At 42.8% G+C, this 13,830-nt stretch overlaps 1 protein-coding gene across 1 annotated transcript; it reads left to right on the forward strand.

The window, feature by feature from the left end:
- Positions 1-2,089: 2,089 nt before the first annotated feature.
- On the forward strand, positions 2,090-2,680 carry LOC141649704 (uncharacterized). The gene has a single exon (XM_074458386.1). It carries the CDS (start codon positions 2,090-2,092, stop codon positions 2,678-2,680), a length of 591 nt encoding a protein of 196 aa, XP_074314487.1.
- The last annotated feature ends 11,150 nt before the right edge of the window (positions 2,681-13,830 follow it).

The following is a 13,830-nucleotide window of genomic DNA, read 5'->3' on the forward strand; positions in this document are numbered from 1 at the left end:
TTTAAGAAATTTATAATATTTTACTAACTTATTAACACATGTAAAAATTGAAATAAAAAAAAGGGGTAAAATTCATGGTTGCCATGCACCACACGTAAACATGTAGGGGAATTGTAGGTTTCATTTGGTTGGGGTAAAATACACGTAGAAGTATAGGTATTAGATAGGTTACTATTGTAACCGACTTAGTTTTGCTATAAAAAGGGGCGTGAATCTATGGCAAATGCATGCACACTCAAGAAAATAACAACCAGTTAGAGAAGGCATAGGTACGGGTGTTCCGAATAGTGAAGCGATTGAGGTATATTTCCTACCCCTTCGTCTTAAGTTAATATAATGAGTAAGTATATTATCGTTATAATAAATCAACTGATGTTATAATGTACGTGAATTATTGTTTATGTGATAAAATTATGTTATACTTGTACATTTTACGTAATATGGTTTACGGGAGATGTGAATGTCGTACTGTTTGTGTTAATAATTGACGTTATAATGCTCACATGATAATGTTAATGTTAAAATACCATTGCTGAGATGTACATTTGGCCAATGTATCATCCGAGGACATTATTATTGGAAAGGACCAGACCACATTATTATTTTATACTGTGTACATGGATGTGAGCTCTGAAGTGGGCTCGGCAGGGGGCTCGGCAATTGGCTCCGCCCCGTTATATATATATCCGGATAAAAGAAAAAAAAAGAAAAAGAAAAAGAAAAAAAAGAGAAAAAGATGGTTATCCTGTGTACATGGAGGAGGGCATAGCCTAAGGGAGTCTCGGCTCCGTAATGTGGCCCTGTTCAATAATAATGACCCGAATTATATTAATTTGAGTTGGAGGTTATGGGAAATATACTCAACCGGTGGTTGGTTGACCCTTTATTTTATTAATCTTTTTCAGGTACAAGAAACAGGGAAGGGCACGAGTGAGGTTGACGCAAGATAATAGAATAAGAATAATGTATCATAATAATATTATCTTATCAAAAAGACTCATTACTAGTTATTTGGTTGTACTAAAGAATAATGTAAGCCTTGTATTTCTCCGTATGGGGAAATACGGCGGTAACGCTCTGTAATTTCCGCTGCTATTAATAAAATATACCATTTTGTACTCCTGTTGTTTACGGGGCGTTACAAAAGTGGTATCAGAGCCAGGCTAAAAAAAAACGAAAAAAAAAAACATAAAAATTGAGAGAGAGATGGGTAGACGCCCTAGGATTAACGGGTAGCTTAGACGATTTTATCTTGCCTACTTATTTGTTTTCTTATGTGGATGCTTATGCTTGATCTAATTATGTGATTACTTGTGTATTGTGTTGATATAAGATCATGGCAGCACCCTTTCCGAACCCACACGAAATTGCTATGAACCCCAATGACAGAGTGAGCGACCACATAGAACGCCTAAGAGTAGCCATGACAACCTACAACTATGCATTTCCCCATTTTGGTCTTACTGTTCCGTTCCAAGCACAATGTCTCGTAGAGACGTTACCCAACGTTATCCCATGGACCGGAATCAAGGAGAAATATTCTGATTTGATTGTTAATGGGTTTCCAAACCATGAGAAATATCTATATATTGGAGGGAGACTGAATTTTCTATGGTATCCCACATTTGAAGACATAGCTGCAGAGTTAATTACATTAGAAAGGAACAATGTGATTTACTTATCAGATGCTGACTCCGCAAACGGGGATAATAATGAGAATGGTGATGCCGATGACGAAAGTGATGGTGAAATTACAGTGTCAGAGTACACACCCGACTCCGGCGAGGATGACAACTGAAATGTTCGCAATGAATGCCAGGATGTAACATATGTAATATAAGTGTGAAAAAAAAGGGGGTGTGTGAAATAAATAAGGGTAGAATAACAACTATGATAATGAACTACCCGACCCTTTCTCGGTATCCCACTAATATAAAGTAGGTGTGATGTAATGTATAATAAGATGCTGTAAGATAAGAATGTTGTATGATAAGTTTGATATGATGCATAACTACTATGTAAGTAATTACTTGGGCCTATGCGGAATTATGTAGAAAGTACCTAACTTTTTTTTCATTCGTACGGTAGGATGTCTAACCCCGAAAGCTCGGAGGTGAATCAACCAATAACCCAAGACCAGTCAGACACCAGAACCCTTGTCGCCATGATAGCTGAAGCTGTGAAGGGAAATAAGTCTAATGGGGAAGATGAGGGTATGAAATATTTTAGGAAAATGGCTAGCTATAACCCAAGAACTTACAACGGAAAAGTTGACCCTGTGGTCTTTGAGGATTGGGTAAGGGGTATGGACAAACTTTTTGAGGCTGTAAACTGCCCTGACAAATGGAAGGTCGGGTTTGTTGTTTACTACCTGGTCGGCCAAGCTGACCTTTGGTGGGAAACAGTCAAGGAAAAGAGAAATGAGGAAGGTTTTGGATGGGCCGAGTTTAAGGAACTCCTGAGGTCAAAATTTTACCCCGTGTCTCTTAGGAGACAGAAGGAAGAGGAATTTAATAGTTTAAGACAGGGGTCAATGTCTGTTATGGAATATGCAGCGAAATTCATGGAATTGTCTCGATTCGCACCGCACATGGTGGCGACTGAGGAATTAAGAATGAATTGTTTCGAAAGGGGGCTTAATTGGAGTCTTCGTGACAGGTTGTCAACCCATACCTGTTGAACTACCAAGAGATGTATGACAACGCTACCAATGCAGAACGGATAATGAAAGAGCGTGAGGGTGAACAAACCAAGCCAAAAAGAAAGTTTGAGGGAGGCGGTGCGTTAGGTCAAAATTATCAGAATAAGCAGCCTAATTTGGCAGGAGGAAGGTTTCCGTCAAACATGTTTCAGGGAAGAAACCAGATGCCCCGATGTGCAAAATGTGGTTTAACCAATCACAACACAAACCAATGTAGGTACCCCATCCTACGATGCTTTGAGTGTAGGAGCCCTGATCATAAAAGGGTTAATTGTCCAATAGCAAGGAGCAAGCCGCCTGGAGTGGGCACCAACACTAACAACAACAACCCCCCTAGGATTCCCCCAGGGTCGCAAGGAAACATGGTACAAAGACAAGGCCCCGTGCTCGGTCGAGTGTACGTGATGAATGCCCGGGAGGCGAGAACATTCAAATGATGTGGTCACGGGTAACATTCTATTTAACTCTACTCTGTTAGTGTCTTTGTTTGATACCGGAGCAACTCACTCTTTTATATCACATTCGCTAAGTAAGAAATTGAAATTAGTGCCCAGTAACCCGGATATAGGACTCCTGATAGGATTACCCACCGGAGAAACAATCCCGTGTTCCGTTGTATATAAGGATTGTACCATAACCATAGAAGAAAACTGACACGGCTATCGCAACCCTATCAAAGACAAAACTTAACGGTCTCAACTAAAATGTAGCAGAGGCAGTCGAGTATCGAATCCACAGGGAGGTAATGTAATTATAGCTGTCTAATTCTAGTCCTATGGTAACAATTGGGGATTGGTTGAATTTGGTTCTAAACTACAAAGTTTGAAAGGAAGAGAATTAAAGTAAAGGGCAGTAAAGGCAATAAAATATGATTAAACTATCAAGAAGAGAGGGACATGTCGGGATTTCGGTTCACTACGGTAGTCCAATAACTCAACTGTAAACGATTCAGACGAACCAATGTGAGACGGATGTGGAAAGGCCCTTTCGGTCCACTTTCTATCCTAAAATACCGCTAACTTAACCTTCGTCCTCATTAGGGTAGTCTACTGTTTATAACAGGCCTATTTAGTCCAATCTTTCGATCCAGGATTAATTTTAGCCAGATTAAAAGGTTGACATAGAAGCGTGCACTCAACTAAGTCGATTGATTACAATTAAATTGCTATAGTGACAGAGTCTCGTAATTAATTCATCTAATTCATTCACTACATCATCACATTTCTACCGTAGATCCCCTAATCCCAACATGAAAGGGGTTTAGCTACTCATATTCTTAATTAAACTAACAGCAATTAAATTCCCAGCAGAAAACATTATAAATGAACAATAAATTGCAATAAGGAAAATTAGGGCAGAAACTAATTATAACGAAAGCGAAGAATTAAAGCAATAAAAGATCAATTATTATTAAAGGAAGAGAAAGAATTACAATCAATGCGAATCCGGCGTAAAGAACACAAAATCCGAGTAAGAGTAATCCCGAAATAAAGCAACAGTAGAGGAAGAAAAGCAACGTAATAATGTTTAACATTAGAGAGTTTGATAATATGAAAGATAATCCTAATTAACCTTTTAATGCGTGCTTAAATAGCAAAGCAAAAGAGTTTAGCGAAGTAAAACATCACGCGGGCTAATAAAAGCCCAAACCCATCAAAACCACTCGATCTAGTGGTTTAAAACCACTCGATCGACCAACTTTCAGCCAGAACAGCTCGATCGACCAAATAGTGACTCGATCGAGGACTCGGTCTTCTGCAGCATAAGGATTGAGTAATGAAACAGCTCGATCGACCAACTGGGGGTGTAGAAACCACTCGATCGAGTGGAAAACAGCTCGATCGAGTGGAAAACAGCTCGATCGAGTGACTAGACTTCATTTCAGCTCACGTCCTCGCCTAAATGCCTCGTATTGCGTGCCACGACATTTCCGAACACAGTAACTCACTCTAGAATAATCCCGTCTCCTCTAAATGCATGCAAAAAGGACGAAAAAGCATACGGTTCCACTACTTTCGCGTTTATTTCTACAAAAAGGACAAAACGCACCAAAGTAGCCAATTCGGGGCAAAATACCATAAAAACAGTATAAATATGCATAGAAATACGTGCTGAAATAGGCTAAAAAGACTATATATTAGGCACGTATCAAATCTCCCCAAACCAAACCTTTACTCGCCCTCGAGTAAACTCAAAACTAAACTAATGGAACGGAAATGATAACTCAGAGCTAGCTTAACTTGTCGACTTGAACCAATTTAATGCAACAAAAACTAACAGTTAAAGCTAAGCAGTCAAAACGCAAACGAATTATAAGCTGTTCAGAAATATAGCTGACCTATCGACCTTGCAAGACCAACAAAACTGGACTCTCTCGTGGTCACTCTTCTCTCATGAAGCAAAGGGTGAATGTTATATGTAAAAGAGAGAAGGAAAGATTGTCACTCACCTAACTGCGACCTACATAGCATGCATGCAACAAAAATGAAAGACAATTCAAGTACTAATGCACAAATTCCAACCGATAATGTCCGTCACAGCCGAGGGTTTGCAAATAATATGGGAATAGTGAGGTTCAGGTGAGAAAAGGCAAAACAAGTTATGGAAATGTGGAGGTAAAAGAGTCAAGCTAGTTCCTAACAGGACCATAATGAAACCATCCGAATCTCAACTGACTGAAAGACTAAGTACAAGTGCCCTTCATTTGGCACAAAACTCACTAGACTCAAAACACAATCTCCTCAAAAAAAATATGGGATAGAACGGAGGAGTCAGACGGTCACAAACTTCCCTCTTTTTTTTTAAACATCGTCTGAAACAATTAACTGAAACAAGTCAACCTTTTTCGATTGTACATCTTCGAACATCTTTTCAACTCTTTTATTTTTTTTTTCTTTCTGTTTCACGTTCCAGCCTTCCTTTTTCATCATTTTTTTTTTCGTTTTTTTTTTTTTCGTTTTTCTCTTTTTTGTTTTTTTCATTACTCTTTTTTTTTTTTTCTTTCTTCCTCTATACTTACACCAACTCCAAAACAAGAAACACGGACCAAATTGCAAAAGAAAAATATACCGCAGAAGAACATACTAACTAGCTTGACTAGGCAGGCTTAGTTTGGGATGTAGCTAATGGGTCAAAAGGCAATTTTGGCTTATGTGGAGCTAAATGGGTGTAAAGTAATAAGAAAGGGAAATTTGCAAGACCCTCCCTGCATGTGACTCCAACCACAAACCCGAATATGTGCATTTGACAAGAAATTGAATGTCATAAATGTGCAAATGAGATGAACATGCTATGCAAGGAGTACTACTCAAAATTCCTAATGAACTGGTCATGAATGTCACCAGTTATGGCTCTAAAACTCAGAATTTTTAAGTAGTTTGCCAATTTATAGGTCAAGTCTAAACAGTCAGCTATATTTGAACAGAAATTCGTAGACTATGCGTATGACAAAGCTAATAACTATCAGTGAAAGTGCAAGGCTCAAGCAGAAAGACAAGTTATAGTGCATTGTCATCATGGGAATCTACCGTTCCGACTCAATCTATATGCAGAAATAAACGTGAAATTTTTTGAATTTTGACATTTTCTAATTTTTAATTTTTGGATTTTCCAATGAAATAAAACAATGCAAGGCTGAAAAATAAACGTGAATGCAACAACAAATGCAAATGCAGACTCAAAAGGATGCAATACCCTCCCCAAACCAAAACGGACAACGCCCTCGTTGTCCTCCAGCATACACCAGCAGAAATATGGGGGAACGGGATTATACAACCAACAAAATAAAAATAATAGAATAAAGGAGACAAAATAAAAGAGTAAGAGAGACATACAAAATACGAACTTCCCCAAACCAGCCAGAAAACTGGGGAAGTGAGTAGACCAGTAGCTACTCGTCGTCGTCGTCGTCGTCGCCATCCACCTTGTACTCCGGGTCCTTCTCCTCCTCTCTCCTCTTCCGCTCCTCCTCACGAGCTCTCTCCACTGCCACCTCTGGGTCCTCGTCCTCCTCCTCGTCAGAAAACGGGTACCCCTCAGCTGGGTACTGGAAGAAGGAAGGGTGTGGCCAACCCTCCGGGATCGGTCTGTGTCTCCTCAAGTGGTACTCGTACAGAGGGTGCAAGGCAAGAGCCATGTCCCTCTCCATACGAGCCTGACGCTCTGCAAGCTCAATCAACAACCCGTAAACTGTGCCCTCGTGGTCCTGGACCGCGGGCGCTACAAAGGGAGGAGGTGGTCTAAAATTAGCCGGGAAGACCGGCTCAGCCTGTGTCTGGTCAGTGGGAGGTGGAGCAGGAGTAGGAGTGTTAGTAACAGTGGGAGTAGGGGTCGGATCGGGAGTAGCCGTGGAAGGCTGGGTACTCCCTGAGGGTGTGGACCCCTCTCCAGTCTCAACTCGCCGCTTCTTGGCGGCAGGTGCATCAGGAGATGGTCGAAGTGGAAGGTGAAATAGAGGCAAGGCAGGGAGACGGTGGCCTTTTACTACAGTAGGTAAGGGCTCAAGACGGGGGAGACTGTCGCAAGGTAAGTCAACAGACAAGGAGCCGTCAATCTTCCAAGTCTGGTAGTCTGGGGTAAGCCAATGCTGAGCGAGCATGGCAGCCAGACTCAGTGACCTCTCTCCCTCGAGGTACTGCAAGTCACGTGGCCAGGTGGGGAAAAGTCGGCGGGCAAGAATGGTGGCTATGCCACCGCAGGCAATGGTTCCCGCCTCCTTCTTCCCCTGGTCGTAGAGGTACTGGGCGGTGAGGTAGGCAATGTTGAAGGTAAAAGGACCTTCACAGTCGACATTCAGATAACCGCCCAGGATGGAGAGCTCGGTGTTGGTAGTGTTGTTCGGCTCCTTTCGGCCGAAAATAGAGCTCCCCATCAGTCTAAGAAAACAGCGGACGGGGGGATGGTGGACCTGGTGGAGCTTTCGCTCCTGGAAACGGGTCTGGGCCAAGCACCGCCAAGCCTGACGGTAAACCTTCCTCGTGTCGGATGTCACACCCGAGGAGGTAAGGTCAAGTAACCTACCAAACTCCGCCAGGGGCATCGGTAAAGTCCGGTTGAACAACCGGAAGGAGACTGACAAACAGTCGGGGTCAGCAGCGTATGCCCCTGAGGAGAAGGTAAAAGAGCTGAGAAACTCGAGGCTCAGCTCTAAGAAGGTGTGGCCTCTCATAGTAATGAGCCCAGGCACCCCCGTGACCCGTAGTAAAGTACAGACTGACTCGTAAATACCGAGTCTCTCTAATGCCGATTAATCCAAAAATCGGGAAGGCACATGTACACACTTGACCAAGTTAAAGAATTTCGTACGATGAACAGCGTTGACGAATAATACCTGTGGGTAGTCCGGGTGGGAGTCGAGGGAAGTGTCCCCTCGGACTGTAACTGTCTCAGAGGTAAGCGGAGCGGCAGCTGAAGTAGAAGCAGAAGCAGCAGCAGTAGCTGTGGAAGTGCTAGCTGTGGTGGAAGTAGAAGTAATTGGAGCTGGTGTAGCCCTGACTAGTCTACGACCCCAGCCTCCGTCTCTGGAACGCAAAGCAGCGGCCCGCTCTCGGACTGTGTAAGGAACCAGGGCAACTCTGAAAGCGGCTGCGGCTGCTGGTGAGTCTGCCACAGGTGTAAGAGTGGTGGCTGGTGTACACGTGGTGGCCGCTGTGGTCGCCACTGAAGAGGGACTAGCAGCAGTGCTAGCTGTGGTGGTGACCGTAGTGGAAGTGGCAGGCTGAACTGGGCTTCCAGCTAAGCTAGCTGGAGCAAAGACCGTCCCTACAACTGAAACAAGGAAGACTGGGGCTACAGTGGTGACTAAAGCGGAGCTAGTGGCAACAGCAGGGGCCACTGACTCACTCAAGATGGACTTGAGGTGGTACTGGCAGAAGGTAAGGTACTCGACTCCATCCTGAAAACATAGGGGAGGTGGTATGAGAGGAAAACAATGGTCAACAGAGGCGAAGACATCAGAAAAAACGCATGTGAAGCCATAAACACTACCCTATCAGTTGAAAATTTCGACCTACAGCATACAATTTCCAACAATTCCTCAGAAATTTCGAAATAGCAGTACGTGAATGGTGATAATGTGACAATGTAATGACTGCTAATGGAGACTAAAAAACAGCATGTAAGACTCCTAGCAGACGAAAATATCGACTCACAGTACAAGATTCCCAATAATTACAGCATGTAATGGCGATAGGGGACGGAAAAACAGTTAACAGCAGCAGCAAGTAAGCAAGAACTGAAGTTAAACAAAGCATGACGGCATATAGACCGTCTGACAGTCGAAAAATTCGACTTAGAAGCCCTAATTGCGGAATTCTTGCGCAAATCTCGAATTAAACAAGCAACAACAGCGAGGAATTGGGATATGATCATCAAGCAAGCTAATTAAGGGCATATAAAAATAATTAAGTCGAAAAATTCGACTAAACAAGGATTTTCGAAACCCTAATTCAATTTCACCTCATAAAACTCAAAATAATTGAAATTAAAATGCAATGAGTTATGGAAATCACTTACTTGATGATGATGAACCTACAAATGCAAATAATCCTCAAAGAAACAAGCAACAATGGCGGATTTCAATCGAAAAAACCGCAAACCCTAAATCCCTTTTAAAACCGCGAAAATGAACACAAAAAGGGTTGAATTAAGGGGCTTTTGAAGATTAATATGCAAACAACAGATTGTAGGTGGCGGATTTGGTGATTTGGGCAAGAAAATGGGGATTTGGGGATGAAATTTGATCGCACAAGGGAGGGGTTAGACGGAAATTAGGAAGTAAAATGAATTAGAACAAAAAGAAATAGTTTAAGGTAAAACACTCCCTGCGTCTTATTCAATTCCACTCGATCGAGTGGTTTTAAACCGCTCGATCGAGCACTGTTGCTGCTCCAGCTGCCTGTCGAGTAAAATGTTACTCGATCGACTAGTTCCTCCTTTGGCTTTACTCGATCGACTAGTTAAAGCGATTGGTCGACCAGATTTTCACTCGATCGAGTACAAAAAGTACTCGATCGAGGACTTTTCTTGCGTAAGCCATTTGATTTCGTCTTTACTCCTTGGAAATGCGTGAAACTTCCCCAAACCTGTATAAAAACACATCCAAAAATTTCCCAAAATACCAATTACGCAAAAGCACAGTCTATAGTCTTATGTTTACGCTAAAAATTGTCTAAAACTAATTGTCCTAATTAAAACGCAATAAAACAAATTCAAAAGAAATTCAAAAATTATCTATTACAAAGTGTTACACGGGGCATTTCCCCATTCAATTCCCATCAAATTTCAGTAGCCCATTCGTGGGCTTCTGACTGGAGGACGTCACCTCAGCAACATTGACTGTCCTCTTCATCTTCCATGAGCATGAATTATCACTTGAAACGGTAGGAGGAGAATAGCTCGCATCCACGTAAGCGTCAGCTTTCCTCGTCCTTGCTCCTTTATCACCAGCTTTAGCGTCAACATTTCCAGGTTGATTGATAATGATTGCACCATGTCCTTTGACAGCTTCCCCTTTGCTTTCATCTGTACCTGCAGTGAGGACAACAGACGAACTTTCCTCCTTTTTGATCTCAATCTGAGGCGGAGGGTTAACAATGGCAGCACATTTCTCCAAATTTTCATTTGGGGTGTCAATAATAGGAATAATAGAAGAGAGAGCATTGCAAGGCTGGGCTTGCATGGGAGCCCTCTGGAACTTAGACTAATGAAAAATCAGCTCCTCGTCCCCTACCTGAAAGGTCAAAGTCTTCCCCCCGACGTCTATTACTGCACGGGCAGTGGACAAAAATGGTCTCCCTAAAATTATAGGGGTGTGTGCATCTTCGGGGATGTCTAAGACAACGAAATCAACGGGAATAAAGAACTTCCCGATCTGAACAGGTACGTCTTCTACTACACCTAGTGGCCGTGATAAACTACGGTCGGCCATCTGGACAGTCATATTGGTGCAACTCAGCTTTGTCAAACCAAGTCTCTTAGCCAGAGACAAAGGTAAGACACTTACGCTAGCGCCTAAATCGCATAGCGCGTTATCAATCAAATGCATACCGATATGACACGGAATTGAAAAACTACCCGGTCCGATTGCTTAGGGGTAACTTATTTTGAAATAGGGTGACCCCACCTCGAGTCAAAGCTACGGTCTCACTGTAATTAATAGTCCTCTTACGTGCTAAAATTTCTTTCATAAACTTTAAATAAGAGGGTACCTTAGTCAGCAATTCAGTGAACGGCACGGTGACTTCCAAGCTCTTCAAAACTTCGACAAATTTGCCGAACTGTTGATTAACTTTGGTATTCTGCAGCCGCCTCGGGAAGGGAACCGTGATTGGTATCTCGAGTCCCTTGTTTCTCGCTTCCAATGTATCTTCCGGTGCAAGTTCTGTATCCTTTGGACGCTTCTTACCTCTCGAACGAGGTCTTTCCGGTGATTTCTCACTTAAACGAGCACTAGCAGGCTCTCGAATAAGCTTCCCGTCATCAATACTACTCGATCGACCAATTTGCTCACTCGATCGAGCTGTTTCTTCATCACTGTCAGTCGATCGAGCACAATTTCCACTCGATCGACCAACTCCACTTTCTGCTTCAGTCGATCGAGTACAATTTCCACTCGATCGACCAACATCTCTTCTGTTCACTCGATCGAGTGGAAAAACCACTCGATCGAGTACTTTCATCTTGACTATACTCGATCGAACACCGATTTGATCGATCGAGTAATTCCTTTGTCGTGAGCCCTTTTCTCTTAACAGAACACTGTTCTTCACCAGTTATAGCTTCCCTCGGGTCTGATTTCGACACTTCCGGTCCCTCATAAGAAAGACCGCTTCTCAATTCTATCAGGTTTACCGTCTCATGTGGGTTCTTCTCATTTTGAGTCGGTAAATGACCCTGCTTTCTGGAGGATTGATTTGCAGCAAGTTGGGCAACTTGAGTCTCAAGTGCCTTAAATGATGCGTCCTTCTGTTGATTTTGTTGATCATTCAGCTGCAATTGCTTTGAAATGGACTGCAACATAGACTTTAGCTCACCCATTTCACTCACCCCACTAGAAGATGATGCACCTTGGTTAGGAGGGTTGAAAGAAGGAGGCTTCTGAAAGCCTTGTTGATTCTTATGTGGAGGAATATACGGGTCGCCGATGCGGAGGAGCGGTAGGATTGAGTACATTCTGACTAGTCCACCTCAAATTGGGGTGGACATTCGGCTCGTAATAACTGTTGTTCTGCCTGTAGTGTTGGAAGGCAGCACATGACTCATAGGAATTGGGACAATTATCTGAAACATGCCCCGCTCCTCCACATCTCTTGTAGCTGAAGGACCGTCTGTGACAGCATTTACATGGTAAATTCCTCCCTTCGGGGCTCCTCCCAGCTCATATTTATCAAATCGGGCCGTGAGAGCCTCCCGGTGCGGCCTACGAGAGGAAGATTCAGCAGCTCTTCTTTGATTTCCTCTCGAGTTCCCATATTCAGCCTTATGGATGGCCAAATCATCTATGATCTTCCACCCCTTAGTCTCTCCCAGATTCTCAGCAAACCTGCCACTTGCTGCAGCATCCAAGATGGCCCTCTGATCGTCATACAGCCCGTTATAGAACTGATTGCACAAACTCCACTTTTCGAACCCATGATGCGGAATTGTTCGCACCAACTTCTTGAAGCGGACCCATGCCTCGTGAAAGTTCTCATCAGGCCCTTGTTTAAAGCTCGTGATCTGAGCTCTAATTGCATTAGTCTTTGAAGCAGAGAAGTACTTCTTGTAAAACGCCAAAGCCAACGAATTCCAGTCAGTTATCCCATGAGCAGTCCGGTCCAGATCCCTATACCACTCCCTTGCAGCATCTCGGAGTGAGAAGATGAACATAGTTTCTTTTATCTGATCTTGGGTCACACCGGCTGGTGGGGGTATTGAGCAGCAGTAGTCAATAAAAGTCTCCATGTGCTTAGCTGCATCTTCATTTGCAGCTCCCCGAATCGGTTCCTCTCAACCATATTAATGTAAGAGGGCTTTGGCTCAAATTTCCTAGCATCGCCTGGTAATTCGAACCCTTTATAAAGATTAGCAGCTGTCGGTTCAGAATGACTAGCTATACTCGCTTCCTCGGCCATAACCTTAGGAAAACGGAGAAGTGACTGTTTGGTGATGAATTGGAAGCGGAGATGAAGGTGGACCTTCCTCGAAAAGCTCGTTCTCGTGAAAGCTTGACAGAGTACTTAGCTCTTCCTCTGTCGGTAATACCCTTTGTGATCGCCTCAACTCGCGCAGAGATTTCTCAAGCTCAGGATTACAAGGCAATAATTCACCGCCCTGTGACCTGCGCATAACAGGAAACTACAACCAGGATATAAGAATAGTCTAAGGAACGGGTGTTCCTTAAACTGAAAAAGGACTAAAAATAAAACAACTAATAAATTGAACAATTGTCTCCCCGGCAACGGCGCCAAAATTGACACGGCTATCGCAACCCAATCAAAGATAAAACCTAACGGTCTCAACTAAAATGTAGCAGAGGCAGTCGAGTATCGAATCCACAGGGAGGTAATGTAATTATAGCTGTCTAATTCTAGTCCTATGGTAACAATTGGGGGTTGGTTGAATTTGGTTCTAAACTACAAAGTTTGAAAGGAAGAGAATTAAAGTAAAGAGCAGTAAAGGCAATAAAATATGATTAAACTATCAAGAAGAGAGGGACATGTCGGGATTTCGGTTCACTACGGTAGTCCAATAACTCAGCTGTAAACGATTCAGACGAACCAATGTGAGACGGATGTGGAAAGGTCCTTTCGGTCCACTTTCTATCCTAAAATACCGCTAACTTAACCTTCGTCCTCATTAGGGTAGTCTACTGTTTATAGCAGGCCTATTTAGTCCAATCTTTCGATCCAGGATTAATTTTAGCCAGATTAAAAGGGTGACATAGAAGCGTGCACTCAACTAAGTCGATTGATTACAATTAAATTGCTATAGTGACAGAGTCTCGTAATTAATTCATCTAATTCATTCACTACATCGTCACATTTCTACCGTAGATCCCCTAATCCCAACATGAAAGGGGTTTAGCTACACATATTCTTAATTAAACTAACAGCAATTAAATTCCCAGCAGAAAACATTAAAAATGAACA

This window comes from Silene latifolia, chromosome 3 (assembly GCF_048544455.1).
Source record: "Silene latifolia isolate original U9 population chromosome 3, ASM4854445v1, whole genome shotgun sequence".
In the NCBI taxonomy this organism is placed as follows: Eukaryota; Viridiplantae; Streptophyta; class Magnoliopsida; order Caryophyllales; family Caryophyllaceae; genus Silene; species Silene latifolia.